The following is a 26,484-nucleotide window of genomic DNA, read 5'->3' as shown; positions in this document are numbered from 1 at the left end:
AGCTTTGAACAATGATGACGATGTTAGCCAACCCCACAAAAATTAATAGTCCTACATGAAAACAAACCAAATCTTTCTACCTTAATTTGAGAAGCAGTTTAAAGACAAGCCAGCTTGTTCATGATAAACTTACGTGCCCACAGTGAACTCTCTGTGGACTGAAATGGCTGAAGAATTGATAACGAGCCACCAAGTCTTTGGCTGCAGGTCGTTAGTCCGTAGCCAACTCACATCATTAAGAAGCGAAAGTGGGACCTACCTTCTGGCCCCACATGAAATGAGCTGGCTGGTCTCAGGGGGGTTCTCTGTGGGTATGTCATCACTTGACTAAAAACCATAAATTGTGGTACCTGGAGGATCCCTGGTTGGGAATCTCCTTGATGAGGCCAGGAGCTGAAGACAGGCTGTTCATCTAGGGCACATGGGATGGAAAAGGTTGGTTCTCCCTCTCCTCCTGTTAGATGTATTTTATGGGGATGAGTGAAACCGGGAATTTCCATCCAGGGTATCATAAGGACTAAATTCTCATGTACAGGTATTTTAAGAGGGGGGTGTATGTATGTGTGCCTATGAATCAGAATGTTTTTCTGGACTGTAGTATTATAGAAATAATTTTCAGATGGAGCTTTGGAGTGTTTTAAGCCTTGACTTTTTTTTTTGTCATGACTTACGGCAGAGTTGTGGAGTGAGGTACAAACATTCAGTTTCGGAGCTGGAGTTAGAAACCCTTCCAGCCATGCAGTCCCAGAGAAATCTTTGTCCCAATAATGTAAAAACAGTTTAGTTTCTCTTTGTTTTGAGTTGGTTGTGTACATAATCTGGCATAAATGAACCCTTTTTTTTTTTTGCTTTTTAAAACTGAAAACAGCTCACCTATTGTTTGAAGGTGGATGCACTAAATTTGCAGTTTACTTCTATGTTATATTTTGGCTCATTGTGCTGCAGTAACATCCAAGGCCTGACAGCAAGGCTGTGGTCATGCTGTACTATGTGCAAATTAAACATGGAGTAGGAAACAGTATACATCCCTCAGAGCTCTGAAACTGAAAATATGGCAAGGACCAGGAAATTACTATCCTTAGTTTACAAACAAGGGGCTGACTGGCAGAGTTTAGGTGAGTCACCCAGAGTCATGCCGAGATCCAGTAGCAATGTGGGAATTGAGCCTAGAATTCCTTCAAGTTTTGTGCCTTACCCAAAGCTGTAGCCACACGCTTTATTTTATGCAAAAATCAACCAAAATGGACCTGTAAACCTTCTCTGATAAGAAATCACAACCAGTCTGAAGGCCCTTCCCAGTGTGTAGAGCACAAGCCCTATTTTCCAGGGTTAATAACAAGGCTATGGAAATAAGAAAGGGGGAAAAAAGTGCTCCAGGACTACACTGGGTATCTTTCACTGCTGTTAATATGATGTACCCACTAATGTTATCACACTTCTGCATTGAGATAGTTCAAGGCTGTAAGGAAAATTGATAATTCACCATAGTAATCTGTTACTTTCCAGTCTAGCAATCACCGTTCCACGGGGGTGTGGCATTTTGGTAGCATTTGTCTCATGCTGTCTTTTTTGATAGGGTGGTTTGTCTTTTGCCGGTAGCTTTTGGGGGCATTTTGAGTGTCATTAACTCAAAATGAGTTATTTTCAGTGGGGGGAAAGGCCAGATTTTATCTGAGAGTGAAATGTGGTAAAAAGAAGAATTAAACAGGACTGCCTCATTTGCTGAGTGTTCTCTAGCCTTTTCTCTTTTGATGGAAATGCATCAAAACTGTTTGGTTTTTCTTTTTTATAAAGGAATTGCTTTGACTCAGATTCTGTGAGATGAATCATAACGCACTTTCTCATCTGAGATGTGGGAAAAAAAAAATCCAGCTCTGCTGTCAATGTCAGCATAATCAATACAGAGTGTTTCTTGGTGGTGCAGAGGTAGGAGAGGATTAAAAGAATGAAAATAATCAGAAGTAGCCAAACTTTCCTGCTGGTTTTAGTAAGCTGCACTGTTTTTACGTCTCGAAATGCACCTTGCTGTTCATCATGTCATGTTAAACCTGAACACAGTTTTCACATTTCTGGCTACAATCCAAGGTCACAACTGGTGCTCAAAAGTCAGGAGACTGTCATCCCAAACTGGCAGGCAGAGGACGAGAAACCAGCCCCGGCAGACATTTGAGATGTGACCAGCAGCTGAGAGTAAACCTGTTTTGATTTGTGAAACCTGCAGTTGAGATGTCACCTGCCTGCACTGTGCCGACACAGATTTTGTCAGCTGAGCAGGAGAGAGTGGCAAAGCACCGTGCCTGTCCTGTGGCCCTGCGTGAGCCAGCCCCATTGAGGGAAATGGAAAACTTCAATAGCAAGAGGGTCACTGTGGATGCAAACGGGAGATGGGAGACAACATCTGATACCTTGTCACCAGCTTTCATTTATGAATTTGCTCATTTGCTTTTTTTTATTGTGTGTCTGCCAAGACATGCACAGAGATGTAAAAATAGTTACCTCTGGAAGTTTGAGCTAAGAGCCAAACCCCTGAACAACTGTGTTCACAGCACCAGGGTCAAAAGGTGACAGCACAGGTAGGTTATCTGGGTTTTGACAGTTGACAGTATTTATCTCCCCATTGAGCACAGTGGTTCAGTAAAACACACTGGCAATAGCAGACCCTTCTGTAGAGAGTTTAGAGGTGTGGGTGCAACCATCTTTCACAGCCTAAGACAGACAGTTGGATGTGGGGTGTGAATTATTTTCTCTCGTAGATCCTTCCAAATTACTGTCCCAGCCATGCTAAACTGTCTGTTTAAAGCTGTGAATTAGGCTGTGTTCAGTTAGCAGCAGTGTTCAACTTTAATATACAATTTCCTCAACAAGTTCTGGTTCCAGACAATATCTTGAGAGGTTAATAACTTACTATCTGCTCAGTGCATGTTCTGATTCTGTCTGTGCTGTCAGGGGCTGACTGGGCAGATGATATGCAGCAGTCTTTGTGAGTGCAGGTCGGAAATAGAGAAAGTTTGGGGGGGGATGTTTAGTGGCTTTTGTTGTCATTTAAAATTACACTTGAAAAAAACCCAGCTTTTAAAATGTCTCCATTTCCTCATTATGTGCTTACTCTCAACGCAAGTGAATTCAGCATTTGACTTCCAAAAAAAAGCTGCAGAAAGCCTGAAGCCTTTTACCTTGAATTTTCACTTGTGTTGATGAATGGCTGGGACATGACAATACTGACTTTCCACACTTTTTAATTAAGAGTTTATTTGTGATTACATGAGCTAAGGAATTATGTCTGGCTGAGCTGAAAGGAGACATTTAGAAGGGACTCTAATGTGGGTCCTTTATGCTGTGCAGAAGACTGTCATATGCAGCCAGCTCTCCTGGACAGGAAAGTCCTAGTGATCGTCATTGCCAACGTGGAGCTAATTGTGGTCATATGTTCTTGTTGTCATCTCCATGAGCTGGGCAGCTGCTTCTCGTTGCTGTCCCATGGCTGAAATTAGCAAGAATCTTAAAATGTGCATGCAAACGTGTGTGTGTACACACATATATATATAGTGCAGGATACTACTAGGACCTTGGATTCTAATGGCGTTCCTTTCTTTCCTGTTCTCCATCTCGACATCTCACATCAGCTGATCCAGCTTTCGATGCCTGCATGGTCTTGTGAAGTGTGACTGTCTCCAGCATTGGCAAATCTGATGTGTGTGCTTAGAGGAGGGAGGAAGGCGTGGTGGGAGGACAGAACTGGGGAGGATATGGCTACAGCAGTGGATGTTTGAGTGGGACATTTTTAAGTGTTCCATCATTTATCCGTATATGCCTAAAAAGCATTGTCTTCTTCTAAAGATAAAATGGCAAAGCACAGGCTTCAGTGTGCTGTGCTTGTGTAGTACCATTAGGCCACTACTGATGCTAAAGCAACCATAACCTCAATTTCCATGCAAGACAAAAAGAAGGGGAGGGGACCAAAAAATGGAGTTGTTTATGGTCAGATTTATTTCTACTATTTTTTCACAGGCAGATTCAAAAGGTGAAGAAAGTGGAGCATGTGCACTGCAGATGTGCACAGCTGGTGCGCTGCCATCTCCATGGCATCCCTCCTTCAGAAGGGCAGCTGAGGAGAGCCAGAAGGTCTGTGTCAGTTATATGGCCAACTCCTAGTGAAAGCTTGTCATTTAAACTCTTTTGGTCTCTTTCTGCACTGCTGTCTCTGAGTGAGGAATGGAAACTGCTCTGTTTACTCACGCAGGGCAGACACAAACTTTCAGGTTTTGAGGGTTTAGGTGAAAAACTGCAGAGGTAACGCAAGTTTCAGGAATCTCAGCATGAGGGTCAGAGGCAGGCATTGGAAAAGAGGCCAACTCCAAACTTAGGGCAGAGGACATTGCTGTTCTGGGGTTACAGATCTGTGCCCTGAGCTAGCCCTGGTCATGCCTGGTCATGAGTAAAGGACTTTGTTCATAGGCCCATTGACCTGAGTGTGGCTTGGTCTTTTAAACAAAAACAATACATCATAGAAAGCCAATTAGTCTTGGGATCTTGGTGGTTTTTCTGTTTTTTCTTTGCTCTGATTACAGCAGGGCATGTGGATGAGGAGCCGTAACTAAGCTGTTTGCAAGTCTGCCAGATTCTGCTTCCTTCTGTTTTGTACAATTGCAAGTGTTCACACACAGTCTTGTTGCCTGTTGCCCTTTGCAGCACAACTTTCTTTTATTTAAGGAGGGAAGACAAGGTGACTGACTTGTGACCTTGAGTCCTTTGTAAATGACCAAAGTCCAGATACTATGAATAACAGCTGCTAGGCAGCAGGTAGAAATGGTGTGCATCCAGCAAATGTCTGATTGCAAGAGCTGTTCTGGCCTAGGAAAATTGCAACTGTTCAGAAGAACAAACACATTTTACAGAATGATGTTTTGGAGCATGGTCTAATTGTGACACATGGTGGGTCACATCTCAATAGGTGTGTGTTGACTAGAAGATTCTCCAACTGACATCAGCTTGGCTAGAGGTCTGGCTGAGTAAATATTGCCTAAACTCTCAAGAGATCAGTGTGTGCAGTGGCTTCATGCTTGTGCTCTCGGGACAGAGGAGAACAAAACAATATACAGGAGAAATAACACTGTAAAATGATGTATTAGTATTGTTTTCCCATGGTAGTTTACTAATTTAGTGTCCCTCTTAGATAGGAATACCTCAGACAGGGCTCATCTGCATGAAAAGAAGTTCATAAGTCTTTGGTCTGTGATTTACAAAATGCCAGTCTCTTTTTCTTATGGAGAGGCTACTTTGACTTTCTCTTGTAGCAGTACTGGAATTCAGACTTTTTTCCAGGTGTTCTAATGTTTGGACATGGATCTGAAACCTATCTGGAGTCATCTGGTCTAGAACATGGGTTGTAGACTTCCCACAAGCTACATAATGCATTTTGTTTCGTAGATCCTCATCTGTGCAGAGGCTGCAAAGGGGATGCTTAGACCAATGGAAAACAATGAGAACTATTTCCAAAATGTTTGAAGTCTCAGTCACATTGAGTCTCAGGTTGCTGCAGTTCTGTTTTGAAGATGAAGGCTACAACTTTTGTAAGTTGTAGCCTTTCACTGGGACAAAAGTCTCCCACACTGTTTCCTATGCTGGGGTGTGAATAATAGGTTCCCTTCTACCCATCACATCTGACTTTGTCAACATAATAAAGTTGCATCATTTTATGTGCAAACGGAAGCCAACTGACTTAAACCAGCATTGGCTTTCTGGGTTTGGTCATATAAATTCCAAAGTACACTAAGTTGACTAGGTTTACATCAGCTAAAATCAGACTTGGGATAAACTGAGTGTCTCTACAAGTACCTCAGATCTAAATTTGGAGGTCTAGTGGATTTCTAATGGTTCTGTTATCACATGTAAACAAGTTCATCAGTTTTCCCTACTGTCATACCAAAGTGCTTAATGAGGATTAGATACACCTACCGTTCTCACAGTGAACTCCCAGGTATGTAGGAAACCAGCAAAGAGCATCTGAAAGTTCAGAGCACAACCATTTGCCAACTTACTCATACAGAGGTTGCCATCACTGGTACAGCATGTTCAGGACTTTTTCAACACTGATTTTTTTTGGCAAACACCTACAATCCCCACTGCTGATGGCCTTTCCTAATGCCCGCTCAAGGGTGTTGGACTGGCAGAACTCATTACGAGCTCTGGATATCAGATCAGTCCTTTCTGATTGGTTCAGCCCTGTCATGAGGAGGGAAAGCTTTGGAGGTTTCAGTTTCCATGGGCACAAATTCTTCAGGTCAAGAATTCTGTGAATAATTCAGGAGCCAGGGATTGGTGCCCTTCGCATGGAAGCCAGTTTAGTAAGAACCTCCCATCTTAGAAGTGTGAGCGCGCCCGTGTAGATGCTGGTCAACATCAGAGCCTCCCCATAGAGGGCTTAAGATTAAATGTCAGGACAGCCTGTATCATGATAAATATGGATCAGTACCCACAATTCTCATATCTCCTACTGTTAGTCAACAGGCCCTAGAGTCTAAACCACCATCTTAAACAGATCAGTCTTTTGGGCCACTTAAGAGCTTGGCTTTATGGCGTGAGGATTTTTTTTAGCTTATTATTTTTTAAGCCTTGCTAATTTTGAATCAAAAGTTGTAGGATGTGTGAGAGTGACACATGCAATTGTGCAGATGGATTTTCCACATCCTTTCTTTAAATAAAATAATAATGGTTATAAATATGTATCTCATATTTTACACTAATTCACTTGTAATGGAGGCCAAGCAGGAAAACTTTAATATCCTTTTTCAGCAAGCTCTGAGAATATGACTATCAGGTGAGAATAATGATCCATGGATACTTGATATCATAGTGCTCCATCATGGGCTCCAGATGAAGCATGTACCACAGGTCATTTTGAAATTAGAGAGTTATCAGTATTACCTTCTGTCTTCCTCAGCCAGTAAAAGCAGTTCCCATGACCCAAAGGATGAACAGAATTATAATGATTGCTTTATTACATCAGTCTAATAAATACAGTGTCACCAGCATCAAATGATATTTTAAAAGGACTTTTGCTCTCAATACAGTATCACATTTTAGGTTATGACATGTGTGGTCATCCTGAATAGGAAAAAATGTTGCATGTCCCCTGCGGGATCAGAGTGTTTCTCCATCCTGGGTTCTAAAGTTCCTTTTACTTGTCCAAGAGAGTAAACAAATACTGGACCTTGTACCTGGTTGGAAAATTCTCAGATTTGGGGGTGAAGAAGGAAACCTCTGTCCAGTAGGTTGCTTTAATGAGAAAAAAAACAGTGTTCATTAATTCCAGCTGCTGAGAAATTTGGAGTGATGGAATTCATTGCAAGAGACAGTGGATGCTCAGCATACAGGTGAGGTGATTTCCAGTGCCTGATTTATGGCAGGGCTGCTGTCAAAAGGCAGACAGCGCATGTTTCAAAACAGCAAGGAACCTTTGGGCTGGTGTCGGGTTGTGAAAGGCAGGGTTTTCAGAAGACCTTAAATAAATGAGGTGCTGGTTGAAATTTGATGTGACATATTCTTCTGGTGCAGCCAAACACCTTTGAAAACTCCAGGCCTCAAACTTGTTAGGCCTATGAGAGCTGCCATTTGTTCAGGACTCTACTCTTTGTTGGATCCAGCCTTTCTCCACTTTTTTTTTCCTTTTTTCACTTTTGGCAGGGGAGAGACAGGTTCCCTTCCTGTTTTTTGTTTTCTTGTCAGACGTTTTTCCCCAGGCAAGCATGCAGGAGACATGCCAGGTTGGTAGGCCATAGCCAATGGCACAGCAACCGTCTCTGACTCAAAACTTTGCCATTACTCAGGCGTTTTCACCTTCACCACTGAACAGAGCCTTTGGTAAAAATCACTTTATGCCACCACTCTCCCAGTGATGCCACAAGGCAGAGACAAGCTGCCGAATACCAGCTGGAGCACAGCCAGGCTATGGAAGACTGAATTGAGTCATTCATGCCCAGCAGCGGATGTGATTTTTGGCTGGGCTTGAGTCTGGTGAACACACTGATGGCGCCTGTCCTGGACTTATGAAATGGGTTGGCTGGGCAGGGGGACAGAAATTGTTTGAAGTGCCCTTATGCAACATGGACACAGTTGGAGGTGGAGATGTAACTTTTCTTTTGGAAAGGTTAAATTGTTTACTGTGTCTTTGTTCTGCACCTGACGCCACAGAGCTGTGCCCCATTGCTTGGACTCCCTGAGACTGCTTTCATGCTGGAAGTGGCAAACCTAACTGTAGTCCTTTGGCAATGCAGTAAAAGACAACTCATTTTTGACCTAGACGTAAAGGCTGCTGCTATCTGTGTAAGTGTGAGTCTTAGCTGGTCCCTTCTGACTGCACTCTCGGTTCAGCTCTTAAAGCAGCAAGAGCTAAGGAGGATTTGGTCTATGTTTAAGGCGTATTTGCACTGAACAGCAACATGAGCCTATGGGCAGCCGGTTGCTGGTCCTCCCCACCTGGAGGAGTGGGTGGGAATAGATGCATGAACCACTGCACCACAAACACCCATCTGAGGAGACCAGCTCGTCTGGCCTCCAGATCTGCTCTGTTTTACAGCCATCGCTTGCATACGGGGTTGGTGCAGCAGCCCCTGAAACTACCCTTCACTGCTCTACCAGCAAATCTAATCTCCTGAGTCAGTGTGGGGGCAGGATGGGGCAGCACACTCAGAGTGACACCTGCGAGGGGACCCAGACAGGCTGGGCAGAGCTGGCCCCTCATAGCTGCTGGCTGGGGCTTCCGCCACTGGCCCTCCTAGTAATTGCAAGGTATTTTTTTGTGGCTTTCCAAAAGAGGATCCTGAAATCTGGTGCAGCATTACAGAGCAAGCCCAGCAGGTTAGGGGATAGCCCAGGTAATGCCCCCCTGCCCATCACCCCTGATGAGGGTGGGAGGAGGAGTGATTTCTGCCTCCTATCCTGCTTTTCCCTGCAGGAGATTCAGACAGGCATGGTTGCTCACCTTGTGTGCTGTCATATATTTGGTATTTCCACTGTCCAGGGTTCATCGTGCAACATGGCTTTGCATGTGTAAGTGCAAAGTGACCTGGCTCAGTGGTTGTTGCTGTTGGGATCACCAGAACTGCCAAAATTTGTCTGACCTACAGCTCTGACAGCAACTGTTTTCCTCGCTAAGTTCCTTCCCAGGAGGGGCAAAACCCCACAAAATCAGCTTTGGGATAAATTGCCCAGAGAGAGGTTTCCTCCAAGCCCCATTAGAACTTAGCTGATAGCCTCACCTTCCCTGAGTACAGAGTTGCTGAGGTTGTTCCCTAGATGCCATATATTGGTAACATCTCACAGAAAAATAGGATTTCAACATTAGTGATGTGTTCCAAGGAGAAAAGTAATTTTTGTTTTAAAAATTCTCATTTTCCTATGGAAGGTAAATAAAAGATTTTTATTTGGGAAAAAAAAGAGGTTTCCATGTTGCTTGTTTTTCCAACTTGTTATATGTGATCAGTTTGCCGTGAAGGAGAGGAGTGATGGCACAGGATGGTGGAGGACTGCTGTGAAAGTATAAATTTTTTTAATTTTTTTTTTCTTTTACAAAATGACGTGATTTCACACCTTAGTTAGCTGTTTGTTGGCCAGGGATTTTGGTGGAAATCAGTGCTTTGAAAATCTTACCCACAAACACAAACATGTTTTTAATTTAAAAAAAAAAAAAAGGAAAGAATAATTATGAAATGTTACTTCTTTCCGTCCAACTCTACACTTGCAACTTAAAACTTTACCATATCCATGCCTAGTGTTCAGCCTGGGCTGGGAGCAGTAGGAAAGGGAAGCAGGTAGCAGGGAGTGCCTAGGACACAACAGGGGACATGGCAGCCTGTTTGCAGTGTTGGAGAGCCCGGGAGAGATGAGCTGGAGGACTGATTGCTGTGGCTTCCAGGGACAATCCCCTGTGCCCTGACTGAGACTGCCTGGCAAAGCTGCACTGACAGCTCTCCCCTCTGCTTCCCGAGCTGGGGCCCTTCAGTGGATATACAACTGTTGTCTTTGTCATCTGGTGACTTTCATCAGCGTTAAAGGAAACATTTATAAAGGAAATAAAGTACATTTTACTCTCTCCCTTGCATTTCCTTGATCGATTAGCAAAGGGAGGAATGTTTCCTCTCTCACGTTCTTTTTTTCACCCCTTTTCTTTTGTCTCCAGATGTTAGGGAGGCTCTGTTTCAACCCGTTCGCACATGGTAAAACATGTGCCAAAAAGTTGACACAATGTAACAACAGCAACAAAAAAAATAGCAAAGCATGCTGCAAAAAACCTATCTGGGACCTTAAATACTGTAGAGCATCACTGACCCCCACTGGGCTGGCACACTCACTGCAGATCACCCGAGCTGGGGACTGGTACCTCATCGATGTGTGGGGCTCATAGTCACACTTGCCTGCGAGCGGGGGCATCTTTCATTTGGTCCTGTACAAATGGTGTAGATCAAACCAAGCCTGTCTGTGTTCTTCTGTCCATCGTGAATAGAGGAAAAAGGTATTGGCTGAGCTTGCTGAGAGGGGCATTGTGGTTGGATGGCAGAAGGGCTCACTAGTGGTACAGTTTGGTACTTGCTGAGATTTTTTACTCAAGTGGTTGGTGAAATCTCTGTTGCTGAAGGTCCTTGGGAACAGGTTCAACAAGTGTCTGTCAAGAATGCTGTAGAGAGAGTTGACCCTGCCTTCAAGGCAGTAAGAGAGTTTCGTGACTTCTCAGGATCCTGTTCAACTTGAATTTTTATACCTTTGTGGGAAAATCAGGTGTGCTCCTCTCCAAACCTTTATTTTTGTGGTTGCAATAATTTAGGAAGGTGTCTCTCATTGTTTTCTTCTTTATATCAGAAACAAGCTAAATTGTCTCTGTTGTCCCAGGGAGTTGAGTAGAGGATGGTGTAGATGTGTAAAGGATCACCACATGGATGCTGAAGGAAGCAGAGGCCTTTCCTTCTGTGTCATTAAACAGAGGACAGTAGCAGAGGCACAAAACTCTGCGTGCTCTGTTGCTACATGGCACAGCCAGGCTGCCAGATAGCAATGGCATGGTCTGCACAGGGAGGACATTCCTCCTCCTGGGGAGGGGATTCCAGCAGGACTGGTGCTGTGAGCTCCCTTTGAAATGGAGAAGTTTTCAAGCCGCAAGGCGTTCTCACCATCAAGCCTTTTCAAAGATGGTCTTGTGGTTAAATAAACTAGACTGGGATTGAGAAGATATGGTTTCAGTTCCTGGCTCCATCATAAACTTCTTGTGTGACCCTTGGAGAGTTATTTAACGTGTGAGGGTCTCAAGTTCCCTACCTGCATGTTGGGTGTCCTGCCTGTCCTCTAGCTTCCCTGGGGTAGAGGGCTAATGATCGGCTGAGACAGTAAACGTGTGCTGAGCAGCATGGAGAAGTGTTTGAAAAGGTATGGTGAAGTGTTGGCAGAGTGAGCCTGCACAGTTGCAGTGCATTTGCTGTATGGTGTGGAATGGGACCTCCAGGGCATATCAAGAATGTGTAAGGTTTGCAGCCAAGCAAAGTGAGAATATGAATTTGTATTGTGGTCAGGGGAAAGAGATGCAAACAACACAAGAGTGCCGCTACTGCTCAGTGCTGTACAGTACAAGTGACAAGTAGGTCACTGCAGGGACCTGTACATCTGGAGTACAAGTGCAACACAGTTAAAGCAGAATAACCAGGACACAGTAATTAAATCACGGCCTTGGATTTAATTTATGAAGTGTTTCAGGCACACACTGCAGCATGAAGCTCTGTTTACTGTGAAAGACTGTGTTTTCTGACGTCTACTGAAGAAGAGGGAATTAAGATTGATCTGTCTCTTGTCCAAAGGCTGTGTAAGACAACTGATGCATACAGCCTGCTCCTGTCAAGTGGTGATACTTCAAGCTTGGATCCTGGCACAATAAACCATTGCCAAGGGCTTCCCGCTAAGTCAAAAGTATGAGTTACAAAGCAAAAAAGAGGTAGGTAAGGAAAGCAAGGATAAGATGAGCAAAATAACATACTTTCCTACAAAATGCCTTTGGGTTTCTCTTTGTAGCATTACTGAAGTGCCCTGAGTGCCAAAGTGTCAGAATCACTCTGGGACAAGTATGACCAATGCATCTTTCTCTAGCATGATCACAGACACATACCTCCCATGCTCTGCAGGAAGAGAATAAACCCTCTCTTGTGGATCAGAGATTCCTATTTTATTCCATTTGGACGAATCAAAGAACCCAGGACCTGTTGGGTACTTCAGAGTTGGCAGAAGCTCTTAACATTGAGACTTAACTTGATTAAGGTGTACTGGCAGTTAAGGGCTGCTTTTAAACTATTATCCTGATGGATGAATTTCTGCTCCTGTATCCCTTTAAAATGAAATAATTGTGCCTGTCTGACATAGGTGTCCTGAGGAATCCCACATGCTTGGGAAATGTTTGAAAATCCTTGGATGAAAGTCATTAGGAAAGAGGAGAGAGAGAGGGGAAAGTCTTCCTACACTGTTGACTTATGGTCAACGTTGTCCTCGAAATGCTGTTTTGTCATCAATATTTCTTCATTAGGAATAATGATTTTTCCACATTTACTGCCAGCTGATTCAAAGCCATCCAAAAGCAGAATGTGTCGTGAATCTCTAAAATGCATTCGCTGGCGAACTCTAAACAGAGATGATTAGAAAAATAACACAGCGGAAATACTGGGTGTCTTGAGGCTGCCAGGGAAACTTTTAGTGAGATATTTTGTTCAATGTATTTATGTATTTGAAAAATGTTCTTGGTACAGTTTTGTAATAGCAGCATGCTTTATTTTTTTAGTTCTTTCTTGCATAGTGTATCAGGGCTGCAGTGACAACCGGGGAATACACTTAGCTGATCAAGGGAAATTGTGTAATTGATAGACACTGAGGATATGACCTTGTGGTATATTCCCACAGTACAGTTAGGTGGGAAACAGTTTTTTCCATCAAGCAGAGTTTTTTGAGATATCAACGTTTTTTCCCCACATTTCAGCAAATGCAAAACCTTCCTACTTTGATGCTTTTATCAGAAAATTATCCCCTATCTCTTCTCTATGTAGAATGCATGCTTTGAATTCATTAATTTAAACCTTTTGTGGAGAGGTTTCCACATTTTTTTCTCTGCTTTCTTTACTCTTGACATCTGTAGTTACTGCCTGAATTGCCTGTGTTAGGCACTGTACATCACATTAGCAGGAGACAGCCAGTGCCCCCAGTAGCTTAGTGTCTAAGTAGGTATGACAGATAAATAATGCTGTAGCCTAAAAAAGGCTAATGCAGTCTTTGAATGGGCAAACAGGAGCATCTCAGGCAAGCTGGATGGAGTTACCTTACCTCTGTCTTTGGCTCCAGTGTGATTGCTATGAGAATATTATGCTATAAGCATTAGTATGGCATATACCTATTCCATCATCCATCCAGTGGCGGATGTTTGATTGGCTCACATTCTTAATCCGATGTTTGAAAGTGACGCATGTCCCAGATAAGGTTGGACGCCCAGTATCTAATTCCTTATCTCAAGATCACGCCCCGTTTCTGGCCAAATCTTAAAACTCTTGCTGAGTAACAGCTCAGATTATGGCCTTTTCTGTTCATCTTCACAGATAAAACCTGCATCCAAGCTCCAGTGACCTTGAATCTCTGCAACATCCTTTTCAAAAAATGTGATTTCTCCCTGTTCATGCTCAACTAGCTGCAGAAATAACTTCTTAATTGTAGAATCATAGAATATCCTGAGTTGTAAGGGGCCCACAAGGATCATCGACTCCAGCTCCTGAATGTCTCTCCTCTGGTTTCATTTCTGCATCATATCAAACAGAAGCTTCATGTCTTTGCCTGCATGACCTGAATGACCTGTAATGACCTATTCCCACGCTTTCTCATCTAGTATTCTCTAGTGACATGCCAACTCATCCTTCCCATCTGAGAGTGTCTATGTTCAGTCTTCAAGCACTTACATTCCCTTTTGTTCTGTCTTTGTCCTTCCCTCAGAAGTATCCCATTAAACTTCCTTTAAAGTCCCTCCTGAAAGTCCTCTTTCAAATTCTCCCTTAACCTTTTCCTTTGCTGGGCTGTCTACAGACTCCTTGTCAACAATAAAATATTTAGTGTGCTGAGACCACAGTTTTCCTTGCTGACTGTTTTGTCTAATTGCTTCCTTCTATTTCCTATCTCTACCCAGTTGTTAGTGCTTGTATTAGATTGTAAACTCCTGTAGTTGGGCCCTTCTTTGAATTCTCTGTTTTTCCAATATCCAGCACAATGGGACTGTTCCAGGATCTGTGGCGGTATAGGCAAAAAACATGTAATAATAGTAATAAAATAACGAGAAGTTAGAACATGGCATCATGACCAATATGAGCTCCTTTCCTCCCTTCCCCTTCTTCCTTCAGATTTGCAATATTTCAAATTTTTTACACAATAGAAGACAGTAAATGAGGAGGTTTCAGAATAAAGTATAGTAGCTGATGTATCCTTTCAGCTGCTGAAGTGTTTCCATGTGATCCACTCACTTATGGTGGCATTTTCAGCAGGGAAGCCTCTGTGGACACTTCTGTATGTCCCCTCAAGGTAAGACCAACATGTGGCAGCCAGGCAATGCTGAAGGAAGGTCCATGGCACAGTCAAGGTTATGAACCTCTTTCATGCAAAAACAGAGGACTCCTGTCTCCCAGGCTTGCTGCCAACGTATCGCCTTCTAGTCTTGCTGAAGTGATCTTGAAAAAGGATCTGAAAAGGGCTGAAGGGGCAAAAGAAGAATGTTGAAATGACATAGTTTCATCTTCATGCAGTTTAGTGCTAATTTTGTCCTTTGTCTTTAAGCTGCCTTTTAAGTGCTGTTTGTCTCTGTGGGAAGCAAATGGGTCACGTTGTTCTGTGTTTCTACTGTAATACGCTGCCTGCTATTTTTCTCTTAGATTATTTGTGTAATCTTTTTTTGTGCAATCTGTTTGTTCTTGAGTCTTGCAAACTTTGCTACTTCTTTCCCAATAAGCAGTGCAACTTGTTCTGTATTCACTAACGGGTATTCTGCACACAACAGACTGGGTTATTTCAGCCAGTATGAAAATATTAAAATGGGGAACATGTGTGGGCACTTAATTGTGGTGAGCCCAACCACAAATACCTTCGCTGTTGGTAACTGGCAAGCAGGAAAAGCAGACCTTTGTTTTGTTTTTATCAGACATAATGATAGATACATTGTTTTTAGTGGGGTTTTTCTGGTTTTCTAAGGAAATGAGGCTTGTGCAATCACACTGCCTGTGTGCATGTGCCTGTCTGCTTGTCAATTCCTCCCTCACTAACACTTGAAGCTAATAGCCATTTTCAACTAAATTTGAGCAAGATGCAGGAGTTGGGAGAAGAGACCAGCTTTTGCAGAAGTCTTGTGAGTTCTGCAGAAGGTGCAGTCTCCAATGGTCACATCACTTCAAGCCGGATCGGTTGTGTATATGCCCACATACCTTCACATGGATCCAACCACCTAACTGTAAGCTTCCAAATTTGAATATTTTGGCTTATTTGCTTTTACCTTTTGGGTGAGTGAGTCAGTTGGGAGAGCTGCTAGGCACAGAGCTTGTGTTTTGATTCTCACTGGAGTGGCCATGTCTCATGAAAAACATGGTTTGCTCAAGGCCACAGTGTTATAATTTGCATATAAACTTATAAAAAAGGAAGCTTTCTTTAAGCTTTCCTGTGTGACAGTTTACAGGAGTATTTCTGTCTGTGTACTTAATTGCAGAAACTGGACTTCTCATAAATGTAGACAGGTTAAGTCTGTCACTGCCTGAATGGAAATCTTCTGTGGAAAAACCCAGGAAGAGGAAGGAAAGCCTAAGGAAACCAACTTAAAGGGGAGAAGTTGGCCAAGGCTTGTGTTATGCTACTCTTTGGTTTGTATCTGACCACCAATAGTTATCTGGGGAATGCCTCAGAGTTATGGAGGAATGTAGCCTCGGAGCACCTTTGGGAGACAGAGAAGATGTACCTTTTGCTGGAAGAGAGGACAGAGGTACAAAGGCACTGAGTGACTTGTCAGAAATTACAAGAGGATGTATTTGAGTTAGGAAACAGACCCAGGTCTCCCAGCACAGGTACAGCCAGAAGTATGGTCTACATGTAGACAGCTTCTTCAGCAAATGGAGAGATGCCTGGTCAAAGAGGAAGATAAATGCTGAAGTATACCAGAGCTGGCTAAATTATGAATGTGAGAAGAGGAGGAGGGGAAGAAAAGATTCCCACATGTTCTGCTCAGATGTTAACAAAGAAAGCTGAGAAATGTTTGCATAGACACTACATTATTCCATGTCCAAATGCCTCATAAAAATAATACCGGATGATCACAGAATGGCACACTAGGGAAAATAAATTCTTCAGTGGAATATTCCCTCTGGAAAAACACTGTGTAAAGTAATACACTAATGGCTTTCAATTTCATGTTTTATATATAGAGATATTAACTGCTCCCCAGACGTCTCTTCGTATTACAGCCCAGCTACACGAGACGTTTGGAGAAGGCCCTGGAGCACGCTCGGTCTTGTCCACATGCAGGACTGAGTGGTGCTCTCTCGTGGTACATGCAGCTCCTGTGGTGTACACAGTAGGTGTCTTCTGCCTCCTTCCAGTGCAGTGCTGCTCCTGTGATTCTGTCCACTGGGTTTGGGGTTTTTTTTTTGCTTCCTAGTCCTCGTGTTTTTTTCTATTCTTCCCCCATGCTCTGTAGCCTCACCACCATGGTGGGAAACCTGCATTCCTTCTCTGCTCATAAAAAAGGAGTCCTCACTACAAATGCTACAGTGGAGTAATTAAAGCACAACACTGTCAATCAAAACACTAATAACAAATGCTAAAGAAAGTTAAGTTCACATACAGCATTATTAATTCCTTTTTGGGGGCTTTCCAGGCTTGTCTGGATTCATCTGGTGACTTCTCTCTCCAGATTGCTCAGGCTGGGAGCTGTCTGTGTCAGGAACTGTCTGTCCTGTATAAAGCCAACTATGGTTATGCCATTGTAGCAAATCATAACGATCTGGGGTTTTTTTCCAAGCTTTCCTAATATATCTCAAATGTGTATATATATCATCCTGCCACATCCTGAGGGATCCAAAAGTAGCTTACATGCTTTGTTCCCTGAACATAGTTTACTCGAGTCTGGGACAGGCAGGAAAGAAGTTGTGAGGGATGTTGACAGTGCACTGCCTAAGGACAGCAGCCCTGCTCCTGGGATGACAAGACATGTCCAAGTCCTTTAAGGAAGTTGTGCAATATATGCTTGAAAAGCCCAATAAACAGAGACTGTGGTATGAGAGAACATCATATAGTTGCTGGATTATTTAATTATTATCAGATACATATTATTTGTGTATGCATTTGTGAATAATTCTGTATTGAACTCAGTCTGCCTTTCTGCTTGTGCCTCAGCTCTTACCTCCCTTCCCCTCCTTCCCACTCTCAGTGACTGTACCACTCTATCCATGGAGTCTTCAAGAAGTGCAGGGCCCCATGACTGGAGACACCACAGTCAGTCTGAAACTGGACAGTACCATTTTGGATGGGGCAATGTCCCAGGCCACAGTTGCTCTGTTACCTTTGGTGGGTTTCTCATGCATAGAGTGTCTGAGGTTGTCCTTAATACCTTCCATTTTCAACACTGATCATTGGGTGAGGACATCAGACCTGCACGGGCTATCTCCATTTTCCAGAACTTGAATGACAGAGAAAAATGGCATGGGTGTGCCTTCCACCCACCTCTTCCATCATCTCTGCACCACAATCTTTCCTAGGAAAATGTCTTTCCCGTGATCTAAGAAAATCTTGTCTTCACTTGAAATCTGTCTGCCACATAACATTTTTAACAACAATCTGAACAAGGCAGGAAGCCTTTTGTATGTGTGTGTATGTCTGTGTGTCTGCAGGTTTTTTGTTATTCATTCCTATGTGACATTAGGGACCTTTTTCAGAAACAGACAGAGCTCTTAAGGCTTGTCTATACTTAGAGTCTTTACTAGCAGGTTCTGATACACCTTTCTTGAAGGATGGTAAGAATAAAGTATCCATACCTCAGTTTCCTTAGGAATAGTTTCTGTGCTTTAAATAGACACAATATCTTAATCCTTATTAATCTTTGAACAGAAAAAAAGGTAATTGGCTTCATTGAGAGAATTGGTTTAAACTGTACAAGCAAAAACTACTCTTTAAATGGTAGCAACTCTACTGCCACCAGGCAGCTTTTATCAGGCATCCTACCACAAAATCCTTTAACGTGGAAGCCAAAGCTTTAGGCACAGGTTTATCACATCTAACTGATGAGCTGAGGATGACTATATAGCTGGGTTAGGTGATAGCTGGGTGGTTTGTATCTGAGGCTCAGCCTCCTTACAGTGAACACTGGCTAGCAGCAGCAGCAGAACTGATATCAGTGCAGTCTTGGGAGCCAGTTTCAGTCCTTTCTAGATCTTTTCTTATGGGCCAGCACCAGAGTGCCTTACAGTGGTGGTGGATCTTTGCCAGCAAGTGGCACAAATTGCTCCTCTGTTGTTTGAGCTGCTGTCCCCCTTACACCTGTGCAGCACAGGTGTGTGGAAGGTCCTTCTCTGCAGCTGAGAGCAGGAGCTTGCTTTGACTCACATCCATTCCCTTTGCTGACAGGCCGCTGTGCCCGCTGTGGGGAGAATGTTGTTGGAGAAGGCACCGGTTGCACGGCCATGGACCAGGTCTTCCATGTGGAGTGTTTCACCTGCATGATGTGCAAAAGCAAGCTGAGGGGACAGCCTTTCTATGCAGTGGAGAAGAAAGCCTACTGTGAACCCTGCTATATTGTAAGTACCTGTTCTTCTTTGTGTCCTGGCTTTAATGCACAGACATTGGAAACATTGATTTCCTTCTTGCTGTAGAGTTACCTTACAGTTAAAATCTGACAATCCTGTGGCAGTACAGTGGGCACCAGGTTTTTCCATGGTATTCAGAAGAACTCTGATATTTTCAACTTACTGGATGAATCTCTTTTCCTGGTCTGACGTGTCTCCGAAAAGAAATGGGACGGGGAAAGCACAGCAGGGGAAATAGATGCTTTTTGTCATTTTTCATTTCTGTAAGGAGCAGATGATGCAGTGATTTTTTTTAGCAGTAGTGTTGTCCTTAGTTTTCTGTATTGGGAAACCTGATACCAAAAAGTTTACAGACTGTGGTGCCCACTACGATTAAGGAGGTGGGATGCAAGAGAGCAGAGAATATAAAAATTCTCTCTAAAATAAAAGCCTTTACATTTCTTGATGGAAATTTTTCTACTGAACTAGAAGTCTTCGGATTAGATATCTTTTGAAGCTTACCTTGCCCTAAAATTTCATTTCATGCCTCCAACAAGGTCTTAAAGAAAACAATTAACAGTTGCTCTGAGGAGCTGCATCTTGTGAGGGGCTCCTGTAAGAGCTGCTGGAACCAATTGCACAGGTGCAAATTAAAGAAAGATCACGTAACATGCCTGAGGCCTTACCTTAGTGTGACCTACACATCCAGTATATGAGGGTAATCCTTGTATCTTAGAGTACCAAGCACCAAAGCATTCTGGGAGTGTTGATAGGTCTTTCTCTAAACGTCCAGTTCTAAGTACTTATAGACACTGGGCCTGAGACCCTTGCAGAATTGGACTTGCACTTCTGAAAGTAAAAATTGATGCTTTACTTGATGTTTCTGCATTCCAGTAATAATTAGAGCAATAATACGTATTTTTGAAAATGCCACCAATATCCCATTGCTCTCTCTATTTCTGCAGAGCCTTTACAGTGGGATTATTACTGAAATATTGAATATAAAAAGGGCAGATTCTGTCTTATTTACAATGGCAGTGATTGATGGGCCTTGTTAATTTGTTTTTAAGAGCTAAATGATCTTTTGATGGAATATCTATCTTTTGAATCATTTCTATTTTTGTTTGCACTAAAATGATTGCACCATAAAAAATTTAAGGTTCATTTTGTGGCAAGTTCGACCATGTGCGAAGCACTGCAGACTTTAGGAAGGTGCATGCATAATATAATCGGAGCAACTTTATGTAACTGGAATTAAACATTTCATTGACTTCAGGCTGGAATTGACTTCATCTGCTTGCAGATTGATACTTTCTTTTCCTCTTTTTTAAATCAAGCACGCATTCTTCACCACTCATCTGCTTTAGTTTGGGAAAACATCTGCATTAGACACTGTAGTAATGGTTTAAGATTATTTAATCCCATTACTTATACACTTCATTAGCCTGAGTGAATTGTTGGCAAGGGTTCAGTAAACTTCCTACATTGGGAGATAAAAGGATAAAAAAGGAAAGGGAGAAGGATTCTGTTCCTCATTTTCTTTCAAATTTATCTTCTATCTATTTAAGGGATAAAGGAACGATAATTGCCTGGTTGCATCTGCGTTTGTACATTCTGTGATATGGCTTTGCAGCTCTGAGTACAGAAGAAAGAGTAAACGTTTAATAGCTTCTTTTTATATAACCAGAAGGGGCCTTTAAGTGTTTATCCACGCAGTCCACAAAAACCTGGTTATGGACTTAACCCAAAACACGTCTGGATCCATCTGCTGCTGCACATGCAGGGGAAAGGATGGCAATGCTGATGGGGCTGCGTATGTGTAGCTGGACAGCTGTTACTGTGAGTGGGAAATGGGAAGCTGGAATCTGACAATCTGAGACAGTAAAGAAAAAACCAAAAAGCCAAGCACACATTAAACTCTTAAATGTGGAAGAAGCAAGAGTTGGAAGCCTAAGTCTCAGAACCTTTCAGAAAGCTCAGGACTCAGCTGTGCTGAAAGCCAGATCTGCAAGGGATCTAAGCACCTGCCATGCTACTGGCTTTGGGCCTGAGGAATTTGTGTCCTAGAGCATATGTCTCATTGATTTTTCAGTGGAATGAGGTCTGCATTGGCTTCAGAAGGATAATGAATGCCTAAGTACACTGAAGCCTTGAGCTAGGCTTGCAGATTCTTGCAGATGAATTGGGGACCCTTAAATTGATGAGGCACAGTCTGAATGCTTTTGTCTTTAGATACCTTTAGATGTGTGATGCAGTTATACTGAACTCAATGAGAGTTAATGACCTGCTTAAAATCTAGCCTGTGCTTAAGGATTCTGCTGAATTGTGGCCTCAGATTTTTTTATTATTATTTTTTTTTTGAGCTTCTTCAAGTCCTATGATCAGAAAACAGCTTGGATACTAGGAACTCTAGGTGTGTAGGAAGTCAATGAGACTGAAGTGCCTAGACTCAGACACCTCTGGACCTAATTCCCATGAAAGGTGCAGCCTTTGTGAATAGCCCAAGACTGCACAGCTAATTCATGGCAGCGGCCAACTGAGAAAACAGGGGTTTCAGCTGGCATAAGTCTGAGTAATTCAATGAAACTTGTTTACTGGTCTACCTAATTCACACTGATTTCTAGCACACATCCCCATTTTCCTAAGTCCAAAACTCTTGACCTCTGATGCAAGCCATGGAGGCTTCATTTATATAATGAAAATAAACTATAGTACTTGCCTAATTGTGAGATATAAATTATTGAAGTCTTTGATTATTTTTTAATAATTCACTTGTGTGACTTGTGGCCTTACACACACAAAAACTATGCACAAAAATAAAAATAAATGTTTTTCAACAATTAGAATTGGCTAATCTTCTCGGTTTGTTATGTGACTCTTAGTTGTGGTGCAGTGAAGCCATAATTAAGATTACTGTGAAGAGCTGTATTTAATTACTGGTTAGTCAATACCAAGCCTAAATAGCCTGCAGAAGGGCTTTTCTTTGTTTTTGTTTCTGGTTTTATTTATCAGTGACCCAGTTAAGATGAAATTCCCCAAAAGTCTGAAATAACATCTAAGGAGATCTGTTTGAAAATAAATATTTTTCCTAATGGGAATTTGAGTACCAGAGTTAATTTCTTTCACACCACAGCCCCTGCCCCCCAGAAGTCCATCACTATCATTTCCTGTTACATCTTACGAGTGCAGCAAGTTCTGTTGCCAATGTGTTTGCTGGTTTTGCTCTGCATCCAAGGATTCTTTCATTATTGATGCTATTTCTAAAAGAGTACCAGTCTTCTCCATTAAGACACTTCTGCTGAACTAAAAGCAACTGTAAAAACTGAAGTGTTAATAGGAGACAGATGTTTCCTAGTCATTACGACAGTCAAGTAACATCTGAAATATCATGATAGGGGTTCCAGTGTAACCAGTGTACTGCTGTGCACGTGCTGAATGCTGTGTCTGGCATATGTTATCAGTATATTTTTTCCCTCCCTTACAGGGCAAATTACCAACAAAAAACCATTTGGTTTACTCTCTCTTAAGTAGTGGAAGAGATTTTAGCACTGGACTCAGAGCAAGGAAAAGGTTAAAAGTAATATCACTGGAATTGTTGTTATAAAAGACTGAAAAGCAAGATGTTAGAGCAGTGCCAGCTGTCTGCTTTCCAAATACCGTGTTATCATAAGGACTGAACACAAGGTTAACCAGACACACCAGTCTGGCAAGAGTGATGCTGCTGTTTTGTGAATGGGATGTTCTTTGATGTCCAGATAGCTTTCTCCAGGACATGGAAATTCTCCTCCATTCTTTATCCCCTCTCCTGGCAGTCTGGAGGTTGGCAGTTGGAGATACGAACTCTGAGGGCTGAGAAGGACTGAGCTCCTGCAGTTAACACAGGACACAGAGAGATCTTGCAGATGCTCCTGGCCTCTGAGGGTTTCTTCTGTTTGTGTCCAAGTCGATGTGACCCACCTGAGGAGAGGACCATGATGTGATTGGGAAGGGTACAGGAAAGCAGAAATAGCCTGGGTCAGCTGAAAGAGTTCAGAGAAGTAGTGGGTTAGAAATGATGAGCGATTGAAGGAGAAGAAAGAAACTCTCATGTCTGTCTAGCTAGAGTGGGGGGAAATGGTGGGTATGCTCTGCAGTGCCCTATGGAGAGCCAGGAATTGAGGTTTCCTGTTTCTGCTGTGTGCTGGGAGATATTGATGACGTGACCTTAAACCCATCCTCAGAGATCACTTACAAGGATTTTACAGGTGAAGTTCATCTTTCCATAGTACTAAAGCTGTGAAAGAGCTTTAAAGAGGAAGAATTGTGCTTGGAAGTCATGTCCTGATTACTGCTTTTCTGTAGCTTGAAAGTCAGGACCATAGTGATCCACTGTTTGTTTTTTTTTTTTTTTTTCTTTTTTCCCCCAATTACTTGTTCTGTGAGGGGAAAAAACCCAGTATATCTTAGAGGTTTATCTCTCTTACAAGTGTCTAACTTCCTGGCCTTTCAGTGGCTCTAGTTCAGTAGGAGAAGGTAGTTCAGAGCAGAACACAAGAGAAATGCTGATATTTTAAGAAATGGTACGACTAGAGCCACTGGTGCCATTGAGCATCCTGGGAAAGCTTGAATTTACTAATCATTCTGAAATGTCAGTGTTAACTCAATTTGTGCTAATTGAAGTCTCTAGTAAGACTGCTGTTGGCTTCAGTGTGACTGGTATTGTAAACCTCTCCCTGTGTGGGCACGTGAGTGTGTTTGGTTGAAGGCTGTGCAAGAGCAGCTTCCTCCAGCACATATGGTCTAAAGTGTAAGGTTGATCCCTGCAGTAAAACTACATCTATTTTTAAAAAATAATTCTGCAATTTGTAAGCAGGGATTACAGCACTAATTTAGCAACTATGTAACAGTTTAAATTGGACCAGAAAAGAGAAACTATAATTTAAAGATTTTTTTTTTTTATGATACAAGTTTTCTTCTTTTTAAAGTAGAAAGCCTTTTATTCTTGTTTTTGTCAAGCAACGTATTGAATTTGAGAGTAATTTATGGAAAGTGCTGCCAGCATGGTATTGCGAGTGCTCCACAATTTGAATTTAAACTGCTCAATGGGATCATTAAGACTATTATGCCTGCTTTCCAAAGAGTTTGAATTCAAAATGACAACTGGAACAAAAATATAAAATAAACTAAAGAGAAGTCACGCACTCTTTATGTGGTGGAATTTTTCTACCCTGGAAATATTTCATTGAGATCAATGCTTCTCTTCAATCCTCTCCTAGAAAAGAGCTGGTGTTGCTAGTTTTAGTTGGTGCTCCTGTGTGAGTCATCGGCAGCAGGGAGCTGAACCTGTGACCCGTGGATCGAAAAACATTAAGTCTCAGCTCCTGTAGCAGAGAGATGCAGCTGGGCTGTGCCAGGCAGCAGCAGGCTCCTGCCCTGGGTATTTCTTACCCATGACAGAAGTGGTCCATGGGCATAGCAGACAAAAAACAGGTCAAGAGTGTTTGGTTTGCTTACAGGTGTGTTTTATTCTTATTGATTATTAGTTTTGATAATTTCGACAGTCTAGGCCCAGTTGGTAATTCCTTTGGAAAAATATTGTGGCAAGGGAAGACTGTTACTTCTGGTAAACTGATCATTTGTAAAAATGAAAAATTAATAAATCCCTTAAGAATTTGTATCAACCCAGCAACAGTTGATACAAAAGATACAGATGGAAGGTGGAGGACTGGTGGCCGTAAGGTCAGCGCTACTACTTTGAGTGGTAAATGGTCTTGTGCAATCAGGGCAGAGATAGAGGATGGGATACTCTTGCATAAGCTGCACCTGGAGCTTCCAGGAGTCCAAGTCTAGGAGGTACAAAAATGTGCGTGTGAGAGAATATGTCGATGAAGCAGCTTCTATCAGAACTGGGACAGCTGAACTTAGCTGACCCTCTGAAAGCCTGCATCTGTTTTTTAAGTGGCCTACTAGCTGTTATAGGAGATGGGTCATGCCTCTTATTTTGTAATGAGATGGGGGAAAAAGTTCCTTTGCAGGGGTGGGTGGGGGAGTCACTAGTGATCAATAATCTCCTTTCTAAACTGGATTTACAAAGAAAGTAGAGAATGAGATGATGAGGTAATTCTATATAGGAACTCCTCTGTGGAGACCCAGAGGCTAATATTAAAGAAAACAGAGCCAATTCATCTTGCTGTCCAACAAGGACAGAGGACAAACCAAGCCTGTAAGAGAGAAAATTCATAGTGCTCTTGGAAGACAACGAGGATGAGCCCTGCCAAGAATTGCGCTGGGCTCACCTTGGCGATGGATTCTCTGAGAGCAACACACCTTGGTATAATTGACTTTCCAGAAAGCTGGCTAGAGTGTTGCTTTAGAGGAAGACCAGCTATGGACTGTGGAGGTAGAGAAACTCGATGCTACCAATGCTGGTAGTGTTACGAGGGGGATATTTTTGGAAAAGTTGCCATACTGCTGGAGAGCATTTTAATAGATAAATCTGTGCTGGAAGATTGGGCATGAAGTGCTGATGAAGTAGCTCAGTGATGTTTTGATGGTGAAAAGTTTTGCTAGGGATGGATCACTTCCCATTCTTTTTCATAGACCATAGTTAAAAATATGTCCTTATTAGCCTTGCTTGAGACCTTTGTGATGGCTTGCTAGAATGCAGGAATCCTGATCTTTCCTCCTCCATGTGCTGACACCCATAACAACTTAAATTGTTTTCTTGTCTCTGCCTTGTGCTTTTATAATTAGAAGCATTTTTCATATTTTGATTATATGAACTACGCACTGATTTGACATGTATAATCTAGAAAAACTATACTATGGGAAATTTTCTGGAGGGAGTTCTTAGTGACTGAAATGATGATACTGTGAAGGATCAGGTGCTTCCATTCAGTGAATTTCTCGCCCTGCGGGGTGAATTCCACTGACAAACTGTATATTCTTTGGAATAGTCCCTCTTTCTGCAGGACTAATGGGATTTTATGGCTCCTGGCTATACATCCGTTTATGGATCATACTACAGTTGAGGGGATGGTGAAGTCATTCAGCACTGACTTGTCATTGTGTTGAGCCTTCCCTGTAGAAGGTATCCCAACACTTGTCTGCCTTTGCAACTTAGAAGAAACAACTATAAGGAAAGAATAAAGTCTTATGCACCTACATCTTTGTAGTAGCAGGAAAATCTTCCTCATTTACAGTCAGGTGTAGATGGGTATTAGATGGCAAGTCACATCCTGTGTTTACAGCGTTCATCTCTTTTCTTTCAATTGTATTTCACCACCTCCTCAATAAACTACTTGCTGTTTTCACCCTTTGCTACCCAAGTAGCATCTAGAGATCCCACTTTAATAAACTCTCATTCACTGTCAGTGAATGACAGTGTCTGCCTCCAAAGACCTTCTTGGTAGACAGCAAGTCTAGGGAAAAGGCAACAGCATTGCCTCCATATTGCAGATGGAGATCTGACCCTAAGAAAATTAAATGCAGTTTGTTTAGAGCATGGATCTCCATTGCTGGAAGCCGTCAAGGACAGGTGGGGTAAACATCTTTTAAAAACAATTAAAATTTAGGCAAGGGCAGACCCAGGAGTGTTTTCTAGTCCTGCTTCTTCCTGTTCTGAACTTGAGTGACCTATCCAGGACCACAAACACATACAGGACCACAAACACATCCTGCACTGTACAGC

General features: G+C 42.4%; 1 protein-coding gene across 1 annotated transcript in view; it reads left to right on the top strand.

Moving 5' to 3' along the window:
• Positions 1–26,484, top strand: part of LOC113987753 (LIM domain containing preferred translocation partner in lipoma) — a 322,953-nt gene that overhangs the window by 257,144 nt on the left and 39,325 nt on the right. The window contains exon 11 of the mRNA XM_039378007.1: positions 18,658–18,827. Within this exon, the coding sequence (XP_039233941.1) occupies positions 18,658–18,827 (170 nt within the window). The remainder of the gene's footprint in view (positions 1–18,657; positions 18,828–26,484) is intronic.

The sequence above is a fragment of the Pipra filicauda genome, unplaced genomic scaffold (assembly GCF_003945595.2).
Source record: "Pipra filicauda isolate LSUMZ 115617 unplaced genomic scaffold, ASM394559v2 scaffold98_size3848907_pilon, whole genome shotgun sequence".
NCBI classification, from domain to species: Eukaryota; Metazoa; Chordata; class Aves; order Passeriformes; family Pipridae; genus Pipra; species Pipra filicauda.
This window is presented reverse-complemented; position numbering and strand designations above follow the sequence as displayed.